This window comes from Mus musculus, chromosome 12 (genome assembly GCF_000001635.26).
Source record: "Mus musculus strain C57BL/6J chromosome 12, GRCm38.p6 C57BL/6J".
Lineage (NCBI taxonomy): Eukaryota > Metazoa > Chordata > Mammalia > Rodentia > Muridae > Mus > Mus musculus.
In genome coordinates, this window is record NC_000078.6 from 83,817,616 (window position 1) to 83,841,931 (window position 24,316).

A 24,316-nucleotide genomic window follows, 5' to 3' on the forward strand; every position below is an offset into this window, starting at 1 on the left:
AAAATCACTAGTAAGATAAGAACACATTGCCATAAACAGAATTGATGAATTATTTGGAGACAAGATAGGTTAGGGTAAAGCTTAGCTCTGGAGAGCTGAGGTTTAAAAGGGTGCAGAGTGTTCTCATGTCAGCCAAAGAAAAGAGATGCCACGAAGGCCCCAGCAAGCAAATGTGGCACAGCTCTCAAGTTCCCAGAAGCAGCACCTACACTCAGAGATAACTCAGTCACCACAGAGTAATAATGACATATTAGCTAGGCAAGCATGATACAATGTCCCTTATAATAAATTAGAGACCTTTTTTTCCCACAGGGAACTTGGATTCAGCTGTTGTTATTTTAAATTTTATCTAAAAATTGAAGAGAAAGGCCTTGAAGTCACTAACTTGGTATTGGAATTTCTGAGGATAATGACACGCTGAACAAATATACCACACTCTCCAAAGCAATAAAGCATAGAAACACAACTCCCCCAGATCGAAGGTTGGCTCCATGTCTAATGGCTGCTTCATTAAAAGTTCTCATTCTTTTCCAACTACATTACCAGAAACTCTGTCTGCAGCGTCAGCCTCAGCCTCAGTGCTCTCTCCAGAGGCCTCCACTGTAATGTCTAAGTCTCCCTTCTGTTCTAACAGCATTTGTTACTGTTGAAAACTTTGGTAAGATTTCACTAATACTGACTGACTCTGTATTATAGAGTGAACTTGAGAATATACATGTCATTTATTCATCCACTAAACCTGAATATTGTAGAGTACAAACTGAAGGCCACATACTACTCTGGGCACTGAAAATTCCACCACAAACAAAACAGGTGAAGATCTGAGTCCTCAGAGAACTTATGTTACAGTGATAAAGAGACATGGAAACAAATAAGGAAAGAAAGTGTATGGAACGACAAATGAGGTAACAGCAAGACAAAGCCTGGAAGGGAACAGGGAGCATGTGTGCAGACAATGGGAGTGGGACTCTTAGACAGCTGTAAATAAATGCAAGTGCCAGCCTGCCCTACCAAAAGGAAGAAACAACAACATACGGGCACAGGTTACAGACAGGCAAGTGGATGTGACACTGAGACTGAACCCAGAATTTCACTCACAGGCAAGTGCTCTACTACAAAGTCACAGGCCTCAGCACTGCTGGGTCAGTGAAGTAGGAAGCAAGCTGAAAAAAGTGAACAGAGTAAGAAATTTTGAAAGGGTTCCTTGTTATTGTTTGTTTTGTTGTGGTGGCAGCTTTTTGCTTTTTTTCTCACTATGTAAGCTCTGCTATTCTGAAACTCACTATGTAGACCAGGCTGGCCTCAAACTTACAGAGATCCACCCACCTCTGCCTCCCAAATACTGGGATATTCTGAAAGTTTAAGGAAAAACAAAGAAGTATAAAAGTTATAAAAGTTACCTAAAAACAAGAGAGTAACTGTGCTATGAAAATCAAGACGTCTTATTCACCTTTGTTAGGAAGTATAAAAGTATAAAAGTTATAAGTATAAAAGTATAAAAGTTATAAAAGTTACCTAAAAACAAGAGAGTAACTGTGCTATGAAAATCAAGACGTCTTATTCACCTTTGTTAGGAAAGGATGGTACATTCCTTTACTGGCTACTTTTGTGTGTCAACTTGACACAGGTTGGAGTTATCACAGAGAAAGGAGCTTCAGTTGGGGAAATGCCTCCATGAGGTCCAGCTGTAAGGCATCTTCTCAATTAGTGATCAGAGGGGAGGCCGATTGTGGGTGGTACCATCTCTGGGCTGGAAGTCTTGGGTTCTATAAGAGAGCAAGCTGAGCAAGCCAGGGGAAGCAAGCCAGTAAGTAACATCCCTCCATGGCCTCTGCATCAGCTCCTGCTTCCCTGCCTGAGTTCTAGTCCTGACTTCCTTTAGTGATGAATAGCAGTATAAAAGTGCAAGCTGAGCCAGGCAGTGGTGGCGCACGTCTTTAAATCCCAGCACTTGGGAGGCAGAGGCAGGTAGATTTCTGAGTTTGAGGCCAGCCTGGTCTACAGAGTGAGTTCCAGGACAGCTAGGGCTATACAGAGAAACCCTGTCTCCAAAACAAAACAAAACACAAAAAACAAAAAGAAAAGTGTAAGCTGAATAAGCCCTTCCCTTCCCAACTTGCTTCTTGGTCATGATGTTTTCTGCAGGAATAGAAACCCTGACTAAGACAATTTCCTAATATGTTTTATATACTAAAGCTGACTTGAGACTTGAGAACCACTGAGATGCTATGAATACAGTGTGTGTATGTGAGGACCTCTGAAAATTAATAATTTACTCCTTAAAATCTAAAAGAGGTCAATAACCAAGACCTTTAAAAGATCACTGCATAGAAAAAAAAAAAAAAAAAAAAAAAGGAGAGCTGGAGAGATGGCTCAGCGGGTAAGAGCACTGACTGCTCTTCCAAAGGTCCTGAGTTCAAATCCCAGCAATCACATGGTGGCTCACAACCATCTGTAAGGAGATCTGACACCCTCTTCTTGTGTCTGAAGACAGCTACAGTGTACTTAGATATAATAATAAATAAATCTTAAAAAAAGGGAAAAAAAGGAGACAAAAGGTGAATATAAAAGTTTATGGTTACTCTCGTCTTTTGTCTCTTCTTTCCTCTCAAGTCAAGGTTTTGTCCTATTGTACTTTCGTGTGTGTGTGTGTGTGTGTGTGCGCGCGCGCGCGCGCACGCACACACGTTCACAGAAAACAACTTTAGGTGTCATCCTCAGAAACACTGTCTGCATCCTTTGAGAGAACGTCTCTCACTACTCTGGAATTAGGCCAGTGAGCCCAGGGATGGTTCTGTCTCTGCCTCGTCAGCATTGATGTTATCAATCTATGTGTGCTATGGTATCTAACCAACAGTTCTTACATGAGTGCTACAGTTCAAACTCAGATCCGCATGTTTGTTAGAATGACTTAAGCTATCTTTCCAGTCCCTGAAATATGCTTTCAAAAGGAAAAATAAAGCAAATCCTAAAAACTATCTAAGAATACAAGATGTATGACCTGGGGTAGGTAGGTCAATGATATCTGCACCAAGTTTCAGAAAAGTTTGATTTTTGCATATGGGAAATGAACTAAGTAGGCAAGCTCTTGATCTTGTCTTCATATGTCGGTAAAGTGTAGTCTCATGAACTACCAGCCAATCCACCCAGCTATTGTAAGTAGCAAACTAAAAATCTGGTCAGGGCATATTGTAAGCTACAAAGCTCAATATAATCACTGGTAAATGACATAAGAAGAGACCTCAGGAATAACGCAGGCATTTTCATCTATAGAGTTGGTTCTCTTATAAAATGGGATAGAGACTACTTATACTTAGCTCATTAGATTTCTTAAATATATTATTATATGAACGTCTTTCAAGTGTTTAAGTGGCATGTAGCTACTTGGTAATAAACTATTTGTTTAACATGGCAGCCACACTAATAGATGTGCACATAATAATCTCTCAAAAGCTGAGAATATTAGGGACTACAGAGAACAATTAGCTAGTTTGGGAGAAGTTATGCTCGGGTGCAGTTTCCCTTCCTTTCCTTTTTAGATGTTCCTAGTACAATTCTGTAACCCATCAGATGTGTATGATTTTCTTACTGGAGTTTCTGGAAGCACTGTTGTCACCATGAAGGTAAGCAAGAGTGACTGGATCAAGAAGTGAAATTGGGGAAGAAGAAGGTGGCTTCCTGGCTATGACTAATGAATTTGAAATCAAGACTAACTTCTTCCACATACTTTTAAGTAAGTGTGTGGTAGAAAAAATTACTATTGTTCTCTTTACATGGAACATTAATCCATACAGACTCAAAGACTAGACAGCATAATAATTTATGAAGAGATGTACTAACAAAAACTCTTTACCACCTGTCATTTATATTGTGTTTTTTTGAGACAGCCTGGCTAACCTCAGAGTTAATATGTAGATGAGCCTTAACTCCTGATTCTTCTTCCTCCATCTTCATGTGCTTAGAATTAAAAGTGTACACACAGTTACTATCTCTCCTACCATCGTGTGTGTATTCTTGGGAACTGACCCCAGGCCTTGCACATGCTAGACAAGTGTGCTACCCTGAGCTATACTCACTGCTTACTTCCATTTTCAGCATGAGTCAAGGTCTTGCTAAAATGGCAATTTTTCAATTATTCTACCTTAGTCTACTGAACAGATAGGATTACCTGTGTGCCAACATGCTTGGCCCCTCAAATGCTAATGTGTAAGATTCTTCATTTTTAGGGCCGTTAGGATGTCTTAGCAGACTAGGGCACTTGCTGCCAAACCTGAAGACCCCAGTTCCATTCCTGGGGCCCATGTAATGGAAGAACAACTGTATTCTGATAGTGCCTCATGGTGCAAGCACATGCACAGGTACACATGGACACACACACACATGGACACACATACACACTACATGTAATAAAAAGTTAGAAACATTAATTTTTGGCTTTTGCTAAACAATAGCCTACTAGCAAACTCAATTCATCAAGTCTTTTCATCCTGTTTCTTAGAGATTAATGTAGGGAAAGAAAGAGTGATAACACCTGCTGTGCTTTGAATATGCTTGGCCCTATTAGGAGGTGTGGCCTTGTCTGAGGAAGTGTGTCACTGTGGTGGTGGGCTTTGAGACCCTCCTCCTAGCTGCCTGGAAGACAGTAGGCTGTTTGTTGCTTCCTTTGGATAAAGATGTAGAACTCTGAGCTCCTTCTCCAGCACCACGTCTGCCTGGATGCTGCCATGCTTCCTGCCATGATGATCATGGACTGAACCTCTGAGCCTGTAAGCCAGCCCCAGTCAAATGCTGTTCTTTATAAGACTTGCTGTGGTTGTGATGTCTCTTCACAGGAACGGAAACCTTAACCAATACACCTGAAAACCCCAAAGGCTCAAGATTAAAGAACAGTATTTTAGTTAAAGCACTCCTGGTGATGTTGTAAGTAATGCTTTTTCTTTCTTCTTTTTGAATAAAACTGAGCTTACTGTAATTTTATAAATTATATAACAAAATTGTTCTGCTATAAAAAGGGCCCTCCCCATAACATAAACATGGTTTCTTTATTTATTTAGAGGCAGAGTCTAGTATGTACCTTTGGCTGTCCTCGAACTTGCCATGTAGGCCAGGATGGCCTCAAAAAACACTAAAAAACTTGGAAGTTTTATTTTTATTTAATGCACATAGAGTGTTTTGCTACATGTATGTCTGTGTGTCATATGACAGTATCTACAGAGGCCATTACAGGGTGTCAGACCCTGTGGGACTGGAGTTACAGACAGTTATAAGCTATGATTTGGGTGCGGGGAAGTGAGCCAAGTTCCTTGAAAGTACAAGCGCTCTTAACTGTTGAGCCATCTCTCTAGCCCATGAAAATAATTCATATTGTCATATATGTTCATGGTCATCAAGTTAAGATTGCTTAGTGTTTTTAAGACAATATTGTGGGAGTAAAAGTCACTAGTAGGACTGACTAACTCATTTGTTTTATTTTTTGAAGCTGTGCCTTGCTGTTGTAGTATTAGCTAGTCCAGAACTTAACTACATGGCCCAGGCTGGACTTAAAACTTATGGCAATTCTCCTGCCCCAGTGTCTCAAGTGCTAGAATTACAGGTGTGCACAACACCTGGTCACTATTAAAAAGATCTCCAAATAAGCTGAGTGTGAGTCTTTAATTCCAGAACTCAGGAGGCAGCAGCAGGTGGATCTGCTACTTTAAGACCAGCTTGAACTACATAGCAAATTCCAGGGCAGCCAGAACTACGTAAGAGAGACCCATTATCAATAAGCAAACAAATAAATAAAAATGAAGTGTTAGGGTCAGCCATGGTGATGTGCAGAAACCAAGAACATCATGAGTGGAAGACCAGACTCTCAGGTATTTAAGGACTGCCTGACTAACAAGATGCTGTCTCAGACAGAGAGAGGGGAAGGGAGAGGCACAGAGAGGATAGCTCAAGCTTAGTGACAGTGCTTGCCTATCATGCTCTAGGCCCTGGGTTCCATGAGCTAGTTTAAACTACTGGGAAAAAAAATAGTTCTTGAAAAGCTATAACGAAAAAGTAATTTACTAGAAATAAAATTCAAAGACAACTATTACTCTTTAAAATGAAAGTTGAATGGCTAGGGATGTAGCTCAACAGGTGGAGTGCTTGCCTAATGTGCGTGCGTGCGTGCGTGCGTGAGTCTTTGTGGCACTAGATGAAGGGATGCTCCCTTTGGTAACTCAAGCACTTTCAGAGGCAGGAGAATTAGAGGTTTAGGTGCTCTTTAGCTAAAAAGCAAGTTCTAGGCCATCCTAGGATATAGGAGACCCTGTCTCAACCCCCCCAAATAACAGCCCCCTTGCCCCTCTCCCGATCCAGGAGAACTGAAGCCTGGAAGCACAGTTATTTATGAAGCTGAGGTAGGAGGAACATCACTAAATCCAGGCCAGCAAATTAATAAGATCATGCCTCAAAATAGAAAATAACAAAAGGCTGAGGATACAGTTCACAGGAGCACTGGCCTGGCATGTGTAACCCCCAGCACTGCAAAAGCAAAACTGAAAAACAAAAGTGACTGTATAGCACAGTGTTTAAGGGTACGGACTCTGGAGACAGATTATCAAGGTTCAAATCCAAGCTCCACTTAGTGGATTTGGAATTAAAGAAGCCATCTGAACTCAGCTTCCTCACTATATAAATGTTATTCAAAGATTAAAGTGATTCATAAGTTTTTCATATGTCATATAACTTTAGCATTGTGGCAGTTAGGATCTGAGATTAGGTTGGCCCGTGACACTGGTTGTGAGCTACCCACGTGGGTGCTAGGAACTACACTCAGGTCCACTCTAAGACCAGCAAGCACTTTAACACTGGGCAATTTCTCCAGCCTCTTATTTTGTTCCAGTGTTGGGAGACAGAACAGAGGGCCTCACGCATGCTAATGCTGGGCACACTCTGTCTCTAGGGGACATTCCGGCCCTGGTACTCGTGAGGATCTGAGCAGTGAACAAGTGTCACTAGGAAAGGGTAAGGGCACCTATAAAAAGAGCATCCATGCAGCAGATTTTGGTAGACTATTAATTACAACAGATTTTCCTGGATCAGCAATACAGGTTAAAGGTCACAGCAGAATCTTCAAAAGTAAGTTTATGTACTTTCACAATTTATTCCCTTGAAATTTAACTTAGATTAGAAAAATAATATTAAATGTAAATTTTGGGGTCCCTTAAATTTTTACCTGGATCTAATTTTCTTTCTATTTCTGTCAGTTTTGGGCCCTAATTAAAATCTACCTGTTAAAAATATAGATAATGCACTAACAGAACTGTTTTGAAAGATCACATAGCATTTACCTAATAGCAGATGTTAAAGAGATCATTAAAGTAACTTACTTGATTCATTTATTGGGTTTTCCCAGAAATGAGAGTTAGTATAAAAAACAAAAAACAAACAAACAACAAAAAAAATTCAAAACCCAAAACCAAACAAAAAACAAAACAAAACAAAACAAAAAACCCAGGTAATATCATAGACAGCAACTAATTCATTAATTTTTATATATAGCCAGATCTATTTCTGTTTTGCAAAGAAATCAAGGTTTTATTCTTTTAGCAAGTCAGTGCTGTACCGGGTGTAACTCCTTATATGAACAAGCACAATCATGGCATTAAACTTACTTTTCCAAAGAAGCCTTTGAAGAACTTCCTTTCCTGGAGGAACAGGGGACAAGTCGAGTGCTATTATTACATAGGCTAAATGTCCCGGGTTTCACATCAATTAAGACATATAGAAGTAAAAGAGAAGGAAAGATGGGAGAAGGGTGGGGATAAGTTTTATAGAGTTATCCATACCAGGAGTGACAGGGGAAAGGAAAGGTGCGTGAAAATGCAGGGAAACACACTGCACGACCTAAGAATCCAAGGGAAGAGAAAAACTCAGAGCCTGTATTCATGCAGGACAACTACTCAATTTAGGAATCTCTATTTTTCCAACAGAGATTATCCAAATTTGGCAGCAGAGAAAAAGATTAGAACATACTAGCTGGGCATGATGTTGCATTTAAAATTCATAATAACAAATAAAAGGTTAGTTCTACATACATTTTGCTACTTAAAATCAATGGTAGTCATTGTGGTGGCACGTGCCCATCATCCTATCTCCTTAGGAGGCTGAGACAGGGCCTCCTGAGCCCAGGAGGTCAGGGTCAGCCTTGATATCATAGTAAAAACTTGCCTCCTAAATAAAAATAAAACAGGAGCCTGAGAAGCTGTCGGGTCAGCCTGGCCTTCACAGTGAGATTCCAGATCAAAGCAAGCAACCAACTTGTGGGCAAAGCACACTTCCCACTGTGTGTAAGGCTGAGTCTGATGCCCCGGCACTGCAAACCTAACAGAACACAACAAAAACAACCCATAAAATTAAGTCACGAGCACACATCCACAGTCTCAGCATGCCCTTTAAGTCAGGAAGGAAGCTTCATTACAGGGGTCCCCATCTACTAGCATCAGTCTGCATATAACCCGCTCATCAATTCTACAACACACAGGGATAAAGAGCAGGACCTACTCCAGGGGAGACTAAGTAAAGCTAATGTTTACACTGGGGCACAGAGGAAAAATGAGAACCAAACCATGTTCATGGGTCACAAATGGAACAAGAAACAGGGTTTTGTTTAACTATTCTTTTAAAGCAAAGACTCTTGCATTGATATAGCCATATAATTATCAACTCTCAGGAGAAGGGAGCCATAACAAGCGATGGTCCTACCACCAACTGGTTTTGTTTTGTTGAGATGGTCTTACTATGTAGCCTGGAACTCACTATGTAGACCAGGTTGGCCTGAACCTCACAGCGGCCTCTGCATTCTGAGTGTTGGAATTAAAAGGGTTCACCACCACAAGTAGCCCTACCATTAATTTTTAAGTACCGTTTACATAAACTGATTATTAAGTAAAATTTGAAGAACTTATACAGAGTAGATAGGTTCATATTCTCCCAACCCAGTTTTATATTCCCTTCTTAGGGCTGAACTATACTCTTAATCCTTTACTTTTTATAATCAACTTTTGTTGCTGCAAAAATGTCTAGTAAAAGACCACTATGGTGAAAAATGAGTTCATGAACTCATTCAGAGCTTTTAAACACGAGAATGTTTGAAAGTCATAGATGGCATCAAATATTTCCACAAGACACTCTAAACTGAAGCTGGAAAAATAATCATGTGATCCAGGTAGCTTTGCAGCAAGACTAAAATTATTTCTGCTGCCAAGTTTGGTGGCACTAGTTTTGTTAGACTACGAGTAACGATCAGCTTTCAAGGATGCAGCCAAAGTTACAGATTCACCATTCTCACGGGGTGGGGAGTCAACAGTTAATTCAGCTCCTAGAAAAGCTCTTGTTAAAGACAGGGTTTTTTTCTCTTTCTTATAAAAGACCCCAGATGTTAAAGAAAAAAGGTGACATGCAAAATGCATAAAAGACAGATATCGGATTAGAGAATATTAATGTTCTTTAAAAAAACAAGTTATGATTCTTTTACCTGCTAAAATAAGAACATATATTAAAACAAATATATCAAATAGTGAATAAAAACCCCAACATACTAGAATTACTTATACAATGAAATGAATCTAATCCCAAAGTGGGGGGAGAGACACAGAGAGAGAGGGAGAGGAAGAGTGGGAGAGGGATTGAGCGAGCAAGCGAGAGAGAGAGAGAGAGAGAGAGAGAGAGAGAGAGAGAGAGGGGGGGGAGAGAGAGAGATTGAGATTGACTGATTCAGAAGACAGTGGAATGAAATAACCTTTCACAATAAAAGTCATTTTGATTACTGTGAAGCAAGGCAAAGCATGATATAATAATTATAGAACTCACTGCTACGTGACAATATTTATGACCCTATAACATACAGGCAACAGAACTAAGCAACAACTGTTTCTAAAATTATTTCTATGCACTCTAAGTACTATAGTAGTAATTAGTGAATTATGTCACAAAATAAATTAGTTAAAAATAGTTGTTATGCCAGGGCTACACAGAGAAACCCTGTCGTCTCAAGAAACCAAAAAAAAAAAAAAAAAAAAAAAAGAAGAGATGTTACTTTACGTACATAAGGGCAAGAGGTGGCCCGAGGAACACATTTTAAAAACTATCCCAATGCTACTTTCTTCACTTGAGAATGTCAGCTTTGCCACTCACTTCTAACAGAAGCTAATGCAATTCTAGATTATTCGGGACCACGTGGGGGGAAGGTCTCTATAACTGTACATGTAAATCACTTTCAATTTCCTACAAGGTTCAAACCTCTAGAAACGGAATTGTTTGTTTCTAGGTCGCTCACATGACAGTCTGTTTTGCTGCTTAACTGGTATCCTAGCTTCGTAATTCTCCATATTTTAAAGCTTTAGCGTTCAAACATATTCCAAAGGTATTTTGTTTTACTTCTCTGTAGCTTTATACACTCCTAAAATTTGTTTCCATTTATTTAAAATTCTTTCAGGAAACTTTATGAATTTTTTTGCTAATAAGCAAAAAAATATTAGTAACATAGTATTTGGTACAATATTAGAACCAGGCACAGCAGGCTATAGATCCTAGATAAATATTTGTTAAAAGAATGTTGTCAAAGACAAGACAAACAGTATTTCTACAGTAAAAATTTGAAAGGAAGGAAAAAAAAAAAAAACCAAACCATGGAGATATGTGGAGTCAAGAGACAATATCCTGAAGACTTTCTACTTACTACAAGGTTCTCAGTATAGTACCAAAAGCTTATCTACAGACCCATGATGTTTTTGTCTGTTCACTTTTGTTTATAGAGACAGGGTTTCTCTGTGTATCCCTGGCTGTCCTAGAACTCCGTAGGCCAGACTGGCCTTGGAACTCAGAGATCCACTTGCCTCTGCCTCCGGAGTGCTAGAATGAAAGGCATGTGCCACCACCACCTGGTTTAGAACAGTTAAGTTTTACTGAGCATAATAAAAAGTTTACCCCTTACCCAATTTTATTTTTAATACACTTGCCAATGTTAAGTCTATACAACTGTCCTAAGTGTCCTGGATATGCCAGGGGATGATGCCATGTGATCTTTGGAGTCAGGGTCTCTCTGAACCTGGAGTACACTAACTCACCTACACTGGCTGGCCAGTGAGCTTCAGCGATCTTTGTTTACACTTCCCAGCTCAGGGACTATACCCTTATGGTTTTTGTTTTTAACACAGGTGCTAGGCAATGTAAACTGAGGTCCTGACGACTGTATGGCAAGCACTTCACCAACTAAGCTATGGCCCTGGCCCAGCACGAAAGGTAAACCTAGGTTATATTATGGTGAATATAAAAAACACATTAAATGTTATCTAAACAGTCCTCAAACAATATTCTTGCTTTAAAAACAAAAGATGAAATAAAACAAAAAAGTAGATTTAAACTAGGAGGTGAGCAGAGTGGAGTGGCTTGTACCTGTGTCTCCAGTATATGGGAGGTGGAGGTCAGAGGAGTAGGATTTTGAGGCCCTGTTGTCCTTCTGAGTACTACATGTATGCCTGGTGCTCTTGGAGGCCAGAAGAGGGTGCTAAACCTCCTGGAACTGGACATACAGATGGTTGGGAACCACTATGTGGGCACTAGAAACTGAACCTGGTCCTCTGAAAGAGCAGACCATACTCTTAACCACTGAGCCATCTTTCTGGCCCCTATTTGTAAATTGCAGGTTCTATTTTACACAATAAGCATATTTTTCCTGTACATTAAAGACCTGTTTCTAATATTTAAAAAAAATTAAGATCCAGATGAAGTGGCACATGCACCTAACCCTAGCGCCTAAGCAGCTGCAGAAAATAACGTGCTGGGAGTAGAACGGCCTCAAAAACTCAAATGAAACAGATAGTCAGACAGCAACCTTTACAACACTAGATAGCAGTGCTAGAGGCTTGGCTCAGCAGAGTGTCTGGCTCCCAGGAAGCCCTGGGTTTGATACTCAGCACGAAAAAAGACTGATTGTTTCTAAATTAAAAGATTTTCTGAAGTATAATTCCACAGTGGCCTCACAGACCTACGTAATGTAAATTTTAAGACTTTAATAACAATAGTTTGTTTAAGGATAATCTAATCATTTCCCAGGATTTTAAATTAAGAGTTATTTTTATTTTTAATTATGTATGGTTCTGGGTGTGGGGTTGTGCCCATGTATGTGTGACCTCAAAGGTCAGAAAAGAGTATTAGGTCCCCTGGAGTTGGAGCTACAGGCAGCTGAGAGCCACCTCAGAGGATGCTGGGAACTAAATGTTGGTCCTCTGCAAGATCAGCAAGCCCTTTAACTGCCAACTCATTTCCCCTCTCCTCCTTTCCTGGTTGGTTTGCTTTTCTCATTATTAGTAATATAGTCCTATAAAATATTTTTACATTGGGGATGGGGGCTCATGCCTGTAGTTCCATCGGTAGAGAGGTAAGGCAGGATAAGAAACTCAAGGCTAGCTACATACTGAGCTATACAAAGAAACAATTAAAAAAAAATTTAAAAAAAGTCTTTTTTTTCCTTTTTCTTTTCTTTTTGGTTTTAAGGCATTTATTGTAGAAAGGTGGAGGGAGGGAGGGAGGAAGGGAGGGAGGGAGGGAGGGAGGGAGGGAGAGAGAAAGAGAGAGAGAGAAAGAGAGAGAGAGAGAGGCTGGCAATGGCCACATGGAGAGAGGGAGCAAGGGAGAAAGAGTAAGAGCAAAGGGTAAGAGAGGCAAGAAGAATTCTTAAACAATTCTTTAAGAAGGTTAAATAATTATTTTTAAAGCATCCTTAGTTAAACTCATCTAGTTTATCATTATTCTAGAGGAATGGAGAATTATTTTATAAGAAAAAAGTCTAAATTTTGTATTTCTCTTTCAAACTAGTTTTGATAAAAATGGGAAACTAAATTATCTGAGCCTGTATTTAATTCGGGAACAGTCACATAAGGGAGCCAATCTGCAAGGCTAGTTCCCTGGATCACAGGCCACAGACATGTCCTCTTCTCTTAACCCTGAAGAATGCAAGGAAGCGCCCTGGGCTTCTAAGAATTTAAATGTGCCACACCTGAGATAAAAGGGCCTCTGCATATACACGACTGCAGGGCACCATCTGGACAGAGTTGCTTTGTTTTATGTTCTACAATTAGTTATTTTCCCACTTTTCCTTCTACAATAGATTCAGGTATTCAAAAAATAAATCTATCTCTTTGATATATTGTAAATTTTTACATGAGGGAATATAAGAGGTAACATAAACTATATCAAAAAAGCAGAAAAGTTTTGGTTATTAAGCAAATTGAGAACTAAAAGCACTCATTAGTAGCCAAACTTAGCAACCCCAAAGTGACATGAATTCAACGCTATTGGGGACAGGCACATGCAGAAATAATGCCTCAAGCTTCTACAGCACAGTGGGAATGGCTACACACAGGAGAAGGCAGGCTGGGAAGAGGGCCTGAAGAGCTAGGGGACAGAGGGCCCTCAGACATACTGAAAACAGGACATTAACACTTCAGTCTGACCTTTTATCAAATGTGAATACTTTCTCTCCCTTACTAAATGCACACCTATGAACGTAGTGTGTAGTCTATGGGGTAACAGGCAAAGAAAGCATTATCCATCCTGAAAGGGAGTCATCCATTTCAAGTTTATAAAGAAGTAAGAGAAAGTAGGCTGTCTGTGTCACAGGGATTTAAAGAGAGATGTAGGTGTGAAGATAATGAGTAAACTCCATCAGGCCTCACACAGGTACTTCTTACTTTGTCCCGGAAAAGCTGTTTCTTAGAGATTTAAAATTAATAGTGTATAGTCCAGGTATCACAAGTTAGCTGTAACATTTCTGGCTGGTTTTAGAATATTTTCTATCAGATTTCAAACTGCTTGTTTCTTATGGACCATAGTAAGTGAAAGGCGTATTTTGGATGATGTACGAGCAAAAGTTTGGTCTTTATAATCTGTACTTTTTTAAAAAAATTAGATATTTTCTTCATTTACATTTCAAATGCTATCCCGAAGGTCGCTTATACCCTGCCCTGCTCCCCAACCCACCCACTCCCACTTCCTGGCCCTGGCATTCCCCTGTACTGGGGCATATGATCTTCGCAAGACCATGGGCCTCTCCAGTAACCCCCAGAACTATGTATCTAGCTGCATATGTAGCAGAGGATGGCCTAGTTGGCCATTAAGGGGAGGAGAGGCCATAATCTGTACTTTTGAATAAAGAGAAAATGAGATGTTCTTTTTTTTTTTTCAGTAAGCCTACATCGTTTCCCTTGGGAAAACACACTGCTCTTACTGTTTACTGACAGAACACAGATCAGGACCAGCAACCACCAAATACATACAGCTTTCAATCTCTTTACGGCATCTTCACAGATGTGCATTCCTCTTGACTCATCAACTTCTACGTGGCCGAGGTACTGTGGAGAGAAGGGAAGGCGTTAGCTCCACCAATGCTCACTGAGACACTATTCTCAGTAGATAGCTGAGGATACACAGGTAAACTTCTGCATTCAAGAAACTCCTGGCTCTTGTAGACGGTAACCTTAATTTTATTCACTCAGTATTTTCGTAGGAATTAAATTTAGAATATTTCAGAGTTATTAGGGGAATAAATGAGAAAGTACATGATAGTCACTAAATGTTACACAAATTATGGGATCAGTAGTGTAATAACCTAAGTGAGATACAATTCCCCTACCTGTACACTTAAAAACAATCCTAAGAAAAAGTATGTACACCTAGCAATAAGAAGGACAAACAGGAATAGCAAAATGGCTCAGCTGGTAAGGTGCTTGCTGCCAAACTTGACAACCTGAGTCCAGTTCAACCCCTAGGATTCACATGAAGGAGAGACCCAGCTCCCACAAACTGCCTTCTGACCTCTACACGTTCACCACAGGATATTCTCCCCTCAATGAGAAGAAGAAAAGAACCAGGTAGGAGACATCCAAGAAGCAGAAGATATTAAGGAACACAAAAGCTTGGGAAACTTTCCCTCTGACTTGTTTTTGAAGTCCTGGGCTAAACTTGGACCATTTAATAAGGATCTGCACCTATAACTGCATATCAAACACTTTCAGAGCTAAATCAAGAGACAGAGCATTTCCCAGGTTTCCTGTAGACCAATAGGTGGTGTATATATGACAGGCTTTGAAAACTGGATAAATATGATTAGCATATCTAAGTAAAAAAAACCCCAAAGTCCTTTAAAATTTGGAATTTTCTAGGTATAGATATGATAACTGAAGTAGTAATGTCTATAATCAAAATCCAATCAAAAAGTCATAATCAAAATCCAGACATACTAAAAATACTGCATATATACCTTTAGAATATATGTATAAGGTATATATGAAACATAAATATTTACACTTAGACTTGAACCCTATCCATAGGATATCTTACTATAGTTATATGCAAATAGTAAAGCTTTAAAAGTTCTGAAAACATTTCTAGTCCTATGCATTTTTATATACAGGATATAAAACAAATGTAGTTATTTACTTGATACAGGATACAAAATAAATGTAGTTACTTACGTATGATACAGGATAGAAAGCAAATAGAGTTATTTACTTATAAATGGGTGATATGTCAAATTCAAGTGCTGGAGTCACAGGCATGTGCTACTATACCCACTTTCTACAGCGCTGGGGCTGAACCTGTGGGGTTCTGCAGCTAGGCAAGGGATCTACCAACTAAGCTAGATCCTCAGGTGCCCTCCCTCAGAAAGACTGAAATAGGTACCAGAGTCTTACAATACAATATTCAGCTGGCATATGGCAAAATCATGCATTTAATTCATCTCTGCGGAAAAATAATCCATGGTTATCGACACAAAGACTTTAAAGCAGTTATAAAAAGAATTGAAAAAAAGCAATGGTCAATTGTCTTGAAATAAATACAAAATAGAAAATCTCAACAACAAAAAATAGAAAATGTTTAACAATAAGAAAACCACATTAAAATACCTAATAAAAAAAAAAGAAAAAAAAAAAAAAGAAAACCACATTAGAGCCGGGCGTGGTGGCACACGCCTTTAGTCCCAGCACTTGGGAGGCAGAGGCAGGTGGATTTCTGAGTTTGAGGCCAGCCTGGTCTACAGAGTGAGTTCCAGAATAGCTAGGGCTACACAGAGAAACCCTGTCTTGAAAACAACAACAACAACAACAACAACAACAACAACAACAACAAAAGAAACCCACATTAGAAAACTCAGTGGGAGAGTGTAGACAATAACCTCTAAGCCTGAAAGTTGATCAATTGTAATGAACTTCATACCTAGCATCACATGTCGTTATGAGAAACCAGAGGCCCTAACCCTGATATGAAAACATAGTTGAAGAGTGTATTGCTAGGTCACGTGGTACTCATACATCTGGTTTTATAAAAAACTGTTACCTTCTTTCCAAAGGGGTCTGTACCATGTTCTATCCTCATCTGCACTAAGTGAGTGTTTGGAGAAGCCATATTTTGACCAGCAACTGGTGGTGCCCTTTTCTTTAGGCACGGAGCCTAGTAAACACGGCCTGGATTAGTCTATAGTTGTCATGTGCCACATCAGGCTCTTCTGTTCGAGTCATCATATCCTCAGTGACTAATAGTAGTGAGCATGTGAGTCCAGGCTAGCTTTGCCCTGCAGATCCCTTGCCTCTGCCTCTTAAGTGCTAGAAGTATAGGCAAGAACCACCATGCTTGGCTTTCCAATACTTCTGTATACTTGTAGACATGATTGGCAAATATGTCAAACTTTTACACTTGTGGCTTCCCTCCCTTTTCTCTCTCCTCCTTCCTTTGTTTTTGGTTTAATTTTTGTGTGTTTAAGTCTTTCCCTGTGGCCTAGACTGTACTTCCTATGAAGTGTGAGTGGCCTCAAACTCATGTTCTTCATACCTTAGTCACTTGAGTGCTGAGATTAACATATACCGGCCATGCCTAGCCCATTTTCACAATTTTTTTTTAAAAAAGGTTGTAAAACTTTTGTGTTTATTAGCGTTTTGCCTACATATTACATATGTGTACCATTTGATGTCTGATGCTGTGAAGTCAGAAGAGGCCACTGAATCTCCTACAGCTGGACTTAGAGATGGCTCTGACCCACCATATGGGTGCTGAGAACTGAATCTAGGTCTTCTGCAAGAGCAACAAGTGGCAGATGTACTGTGTACATAGGCATGCATGTGTATACACAGAGGAAATGGTAAAAAAACATTTAAAAAGTACAATTCAGGAGCATTATTTTATTTAAAATGCTACTGTTTACATTTATTTATATCCTTAACTTTTTAAAATTATTTCAAACACAAACTCACTATTATTAGGCAATGACCACTCAGTTCTCTCTACCTCTCAATTCGTGGTATTTTCTAATTTCTCATCTTTAAGAATTAGCTTAATGTAGATATTTCAGTTAAGTGAAATCACACAGTGTTGTCCTCTGTGTTTGGCTTATCTCACTCAGCTTCACTTGTTTCACTTCTTTTAAGATTTATCATGGAGTACTATATATCAGAGTCCTTTCAAGGCCAAATGACAGGCCACTGCATACATCACATTTTGCTTAGTCCTCTGGCTTGTTTCTACTTGTTTGCTCCTGTGAGTAAAGCTGCAGTGAAAACTGGTGTATAAGCTCTGCACGAACTCTTGCTTTCATTCCTTTGGGTGTCTGTCCAGGAGTGACCTGCTAGGGTAATCTTTTCTTTAACTTGAAGGAAATGACAACTGTTTTCTGTGGTCACATCACCTCATATTCCTAACAGTGAGGTATGACTTTTGTTAATTCCATTAATGTATAAAACTGTTCATGTTTCTACTTGTTTCAACATATTTAAATACTATAGATGGAATTCCTATAGGGTTTGGAAATACTCGTCCACGAGACCATCTCTGCTTAGTCCTTTAGAAAAGTTATCACTTTTTAAAAACAGCTTCCTCATTTTACTTATGGCTAAGGTCTATTCAACTTTTATTTTTCTGCTTTAGACAATTTTAACAATGAATGTATCTAGAATATTCATAGTCCATTAAAATTTCAAAATCATTAGCGTAAGTTATAACATAACTTATATAACTTGCATAACTTAATTTCTTTGAGCATGTGGTGAGTTTCAGGATAGCTAGGGCTACACAGAGAAACCCTGTCTCGAAAACAACAACAACAACAACAAAACCAAAAAAGAAAAAAAAAAAAAAAGAAAGAAACCCACACTAGAAAACTCAGTGGGAGAGTGGAGACAATAACCTCTAACATGGTATCTCTAACATGTATATATTACATATATCCATATACTTTTGCTAGTATATGTATACTTATGTATACACATACACACTTGTATTTTCTTTTTTTATTATTTATTTATTTAGATTTATTTTATTATTTTATGTATATGAGTACACTGTAGCTGTACAGATGGTTGTGAGCCTTCATGTGGGTGTTGGAAATTGAATTTTTTGGATCTCTGCCCGCTCCGGCGGCCCCGCTCACTGTCTTCAGGCACACCAGAAGATGATGTCAGATCTCATTACGAATGGTTGTGAGCCACCATGTGGCTGCTGGGAACTGAACTCAGGACCTTCAGTAGAGCAGTCAGTGCTCTTACCTGCTGAGCCATCTCTCCAGCCCGTATTTTCTTTTCTAAGGGTAATTTTTATTACTGCCTCATCTCTGATTCCTTTTACAAAGCAAAATGAGAGAGTAGAAACTCATGTAAAGGTAACTACTTACCTTTACATGAGTTTCTAGAAATGAATACAAGATTTTCTAATTCTCTTTCTACCATGTAACTCAATCAGTTCAATTGGCCACATGTGACTATTCATGCCAACAATAACAAAGAAAGAAGACTTGGTAGAAAGCAAAGAGTAAAATTTTTTATATTTGTGCTGACTCTCGTGGTGTTATCTATTTAGAATGTGGAAATGGAAATCAAGCCTGAGTGTCAGTAGACTGAGAAAACCATGCCAATTGAAATAAACATCATCTCAAAGGCCTCCCTTCTTCGCTGAGACATTATCTCACTGAAAAACTGCAGCTGACTTATGCTTTAATGGCTAAAATATTTGACACTGGAACTTCTTTTGTTTATGCCTTTGCCAAACTCTGAGTAAGGAACTTTTATTCATAAAAATGTGCACTAGAAAACTATTATGTGGAATTGCATTCTTCATGAGTTAAATAATTTTTCCCTTTCCTGAAAAAAATGAAAACTTAGATCTCCAGGCCCCACTTTAGTAATGTTATCCATGATGTGAGAAACTACACAGTGAGGAGTTCCCAGCAACAGCAAAAAGCAACGCTATAAAAGTTCATTATGCATATATAGATTATACTATTCATATAGCAAATATAGTATGCAAATGTAAGGAAACACTATCAAAGCCTTACGTGTCTTTAACCCAGTCAAATTAAATATCCTCATCTATAAAATTTTAAAATTCCATCTGAGTTAGTCATGACATAATCAGATTTATTAAATATAATTGTGGAAATTCAGTACTAGAAAGTACTTAAGAGATCCAAACTTTTCCTTTAACCAAATGTCAATAAAGTTAAACGAGAAGAGTAAGTCATACTAACTAGTAAATTCACAGACAAGAGCCCAGGTCTTTTTCAATTACCTGACACTACCTCTCTGTTAAAGTACATGTGTAACTGTCTTGTTTAAATAATGGCTCATAGTTTGCCACTGTTACACGCACTTACTTAGTATTATTCTTCAAAACAAAGTAGGCAATCAGACAGAGCTGTCATTCATTTTAGTAAGCACCCTCTCCCCCAAAGACAGGGCTTTTCTGTGTAGCTGTCTTGAACTCACAGAGACCCACCTGCTTCCGCCTCCCAAATGCTGAGATTAAAGGTGTGTGTGACACTATCCAGCCCCTAAAGTATACTTTTGTGACTCTGTATGTGTAGGTATAGGAGAGGGAGGTGCATGTGTCCATATATGTATCATGGTGCAAGTATAGAGGTCCAAGAACAACTTGCAGGAATCAGTTCTCTCCTTCCATGTAGAGATATTTTAATCCAGCAACACAGCTGTTTGGGCAAGTGATCATATCCAAAGAGACTTTCTAGGTCTATACAATTTGGCCTGACTGCAGACATGCCTTTAGTACATACCTTTAATAGCTTACAGTGAAGGTCAGGTCAGTCGGTAGAAGGAAGCAGCCATGTCTGAAAGTGACATTTAATTGAGGGGCAGGTAAAGTGACAAATCAGAGAAAGATTTGACAGAATGAGCCAGAGATAGGCTATGCTCAACTCACATGAGAACAGCAGAAGAAAGGCTACTTAGAAGCAGCACAGAGTGAGCCAGGAAGGGAGGACAGCTCCGTGAGTGCGGTTCAGTTGAATTCAGGCAACACAGTGTTCAGTTTCGTTGAGTTCATGTACTCAGTGCAGTTCAGTTCAAATCAGAGGCAGTTTTTCCAAGCAAAACAATTCCATGAGAAGCCAAGAGAAGCCAGTTTGAATTTGTCAGCTTGGAGAGGAGTTTTGAGCCAGAACAGCTGAGTTGAACCAGCCAGCCAGAATTTGGAAAGAACTAGAAAGGGTAAGCTTATTCAGTGGTAAGCCTTCAAGATGACAGTTACATCTGACAAATAAAAGTGACTTTTACACTTCCACTGTGTAGGTCCTAGAGATCAAACTCAGGTTGTCCAGCTTGGTGGTGAGTGCCTTAACCCAATCAGACAACTGCTCAATAACCTTTTTGCAACACACACACATTCATATTCATTCATATTCTCTCTCTCTCTCTCTCTCTCTCTCTCTCTCTCTCTCTCTCTCTCTCTCTCTCTCTATCTCTCTCTCTGTTCTTTTGAGACAGGGTTTCTCTGTGTAGCCCTGGCTGTCTTGTAAATCACTCTGTAGACCAGGCTGGCCTCCAACTCACAGAGATAAACCTGCCTCTGCCTCCCAATTGCTGGGATTAAAGCTGTGCACCACTACAGCCTGGCCTTCTTGAAATTTGAAGAATTAATAATAATAAACCCAGTCAATGATCACCAACGGCTGATGTTACCCCAAAATGATAACAAACTATTTTGTATGTTCAGGTAACAGTCCACCTTACCAGTGAAGGTAAGTGTGTGTGTTTGTGTGTGTGTGTGTGTGTGTGTGTGTGTGTGTGTGTGTGTGTTTGTGTTTCAGGGGGAGATAAAAGCTAAAAGATAAACCCTCTAAAATAAACAATTAAAACAAAACTTGTTAATAAGCAAGGTGAGTTTTTGGCATTTTCACTTCAGTAAGGGATTCAGGAACTACACGAGAGAAATATGGTCTACTGAGCACCCCATACTCTCAGATGAAACACCTAGAAAGTACATCCTGGGAACAGGAGGAAACCACAAGTAGAGAGCCCTGCCCAAGTGATACCCCACGTTTGTTTGCTTGTTTGGTTTTATGAGACAGGAAGTTGCCAAGGATGACCTTCAAGTCCTACCCTCCCTGCCTCTATTTCACAGATGCTGGGATCACAAGCTTGTGCCAACTATCTCTGCCCAGGCTTACTTTATTAAATTAAAATCTGTCAAAAATATAAGGAAAAAAATGAACAGGCAAAATATCTCAAAACAGTGACATGAACTTTTTGAACAAGATATTAGCATACAGAATTTAGCTATGCCTTCAAAACTCCTTAGTCATGATAAGCATTTATCAAATTGAGATTCCAAGAATGTACAGTTAGTTGATTTCTAGAATATAAAGTAGTGGTACTCACCTGTAGTATATGACTATAAAATATGAACACTTGGGAAGCAGAGGCAGGAAGGTCCTCTGTGAGAGCAGTAAGTGCTTATAACCTTTGAAACATCTCAAGCTCCAAATTCTGGTTTGCCTGTTTTTCTGGTTTTCTGATTTTTGTATTATATTTTTGTTTGTTTTATGTGCCTTCGAGAGCAGAAGTCCCATGATGCTATGTCTGCTCAACTCTTTAATGGTTTCTCATCTCATCTAAATATAAAAGTCAAAATCCTTAAGATGGAATTGGGCTTGCTAGTAGAGGTTATCCTGATCTATGTAGCAAGACTCTGTATCTCCCAACTTCCACCCCCAAAATGTTCTAGGCAAATAATTTTTCAGTGTTTAAGGACGGTAATGAGATCATTTGTAGGAACAATACTTCTAGCTAGTAGGCAAGGGCCCAAGAATGAATATATGACACATCTAATATTGGGCACTTGTAATATAGAAAAAGCTTACTCAGAGTATCTTTTACTGACTCTAATTCTATTTTAAATATGCACACATGCAGTGACTTTCACACAAATATAACTAAGTCAATCAAGAGAAGACTGTTAAAAAAAAAAAGATTAAAAAAAAGGGGGGAGGGGCTGGAGAGATGGCTCAGCGGTTAAGAGCACTAACTGCTCTTCCAGAGGTCCTGAGTTCAAATCCCAGCAACAGTGTACTCATATAAATATAATAAATAAATCTAAAAAAAAAGAGAGAAGACTGTACATGCTAGATACAAATTTTAGCAAAATTTACTTCTTCATATACATAATTGAATATAAATAGTAATTTAGAATTTATAAAGAGTATTGTATCAAAAAATGCAGCTAGTAGGTGTGATATTATTTGAAAGTACTGAACTACTGAATCTACCTTCTACCTACCTGCTTTCATGGCTCCCTGCTCCTCTGGTTCTATACAAGGTGGTTTTCTCTGTGCCCCTTACTATGCCAGGTGCCTCTTGCTGAAGAGCCACTCCACTGTTGCTCCCTTGGCTACATTCTGTTTCCTTCAATACCTGAAATGCTTATTTTCTGAATTTCTTTGGGTGTTTTCTGAAATGACATTTTGCCCCCTAATGAGGACTTCCATAACCAAAATATTTTAAACCGTATCAACCCCATTTATTTCTTTCATCCACAATTCCTTTCTGGTATAGCAGATATTGTTTTCTCACACTCTCGCATACACTACCATGAACAACACTAGGTAGAGATCCTGTCTGTGCTGCTCACTGCACTCCTGGTTCCTAGAACAATACTTGGTAGACAGCAGACATTCAGCAATTATCTGTCAAACATATCAATGAATCAATAATATCAAAGAGAAGAAACTGTAGGATATTCCTTAGATTGGCATTAAATTTAATGCCTAATTAATAATGAAAACTTTTAGAACAAGCTCAATATATAGGAGATATAATTACTATTTATAGAAGAGAATGTAAACATTAGTGAAGAAAACATATGTGAAGAAAATGAAATAAAACGTGAAACATGTAAAGAAAATGAAGTAAAAATATCTGATATAAATTTGAAAATAAGTGAAAGTATTTCTTTTTTTTATGATGGAACATCAAGATAATCATCTAGCATTGATGGAACAAGAAATTATAAGTACAGAAGACAAGAGCAGAACTAATGGTGGGAAGAGTTTAAAAGTGAAGACAAGAAGAAGCAAACAGGGCTGGAGAGCTGGCTCAGCAGTTAAGAGCACTGACTGTTCTTCCGAAGGTCCTGAGTTCAAATCTCAGCAACCACATGGTGGCTCACAACCATCTGTAATGACATCTGACCCCCTCTACTAGTGTGTCTGAAGACAGCTACAGTGTGCTTACATATAAATAATAAATATTCAGAAAAAAATAGAAGAAGCAGCAAACAAGCCAGTTAGCCCTGAATGGGAGTGGGGAGGAGAGGCGCTTCTTTTGACTTTTCTTTTGTTGGAGAGTGCTGGAAATAAACCCCTACCTCACTGAAAATGATTTAATTCTTGGTAACTGAGGATCTGTAGACGTCTCAGGACTTATGTTCTCATTAGAAGTGTTCTTACTTGGCCAGACCTGAGAGTGGAGGCTTCTGGGAAACCTCACTTACTCAGGAGCTGAGGAAGGACGATCACAAGTTCAAAGCCTACCTAAGGGCTACAGAGTAAGTTCAAGGACAGCCTAGATAACTTAGTGAGATCCCTTCTCAAGGAAGTAAAAAGAAGGCAGGGATGTAGCCCAGTGGTAGTGGGCTTGCCAAGCACACTCAAGGCCCATAGTGAGCTCCTAGGAGTCCCACCAACCCACACACAAACTGTTCTCACTTATACTTGTTCCAGATTATGTAGCACACAGCCTTATTTAAATAACTTAAACACAAAAAGAAAAATCACTAACTGCACAATGTATTTTTTTCTTATTTAATTCCATCACTGAAGCAGAATACGATTTTGGAAGGCTCCTTCACTAGCGTGAGTCATAGGATTACATATTCTATGGGCTATCAGTTTTTTGTTTGGTTTGCTTTTATGTTTTTGTTTATTTCCCCACAGAGAACCACAAAGATATGTGTTATAGTCTCCCCTCCCCCAGCCTGAAACCTGCTTGCTCAGGGGTGGAGCTTCCCGCTC

At 39.1% G+C, this 24,316-nt stretch overlaps 1 protein-coding gene and 1 long non-coding RNA gene across 15 annotated transcripts in view; one reads left to right on the plus strand and one right to left on the minus strand.

The window, feature by feature from the left end:
• Positions 1-24,316, minus strand: part of Numb (NUMB endocytic adaptor protein) — a 127,909-nt gene that overhangs the window by 23,582 nt on the left and 80,011 nt on the right. For 8 of the 14 annotated variants that reach the window (NR_073564.1, NM_010949.2, NM_001136075.2 and 5 more), the window contains 2 exons: positions 14,307-14,381; positions 7,644-7,676 (listed from right to left, as the gene is read on the minus strand). Coding sequence is in view for 12 of the 14 variants with exons in the window: in NM_010949.2 (NP_035079.1) it covers positions 7,644-7,676; positions 14,307-14,381 (108 nt within the window). In the remaining 2 variants the exon portion in view is untranslated. The remainder of the gene's footprint in view (positions 1-7,643; positions 7,677-14,306; positions 14,382-24,316) is intronic. The other 6 variants (NR_073563.1, NM_001272056.1, NM_001272055.1 and 3 more) reach the window with 1 other exon arrangement.
• Positions 4,770-24,308, plus strand: Gm46367. The gene is made up of 4 exons (XR_001780655.2): positions 4,770-4,920; positions 11,187-11,271; positions 14,216-14,460; positions 24,239-24,308. It is a non-coding gene; the product is annotated as a predicted gene, 46367 (long non-coding RNA).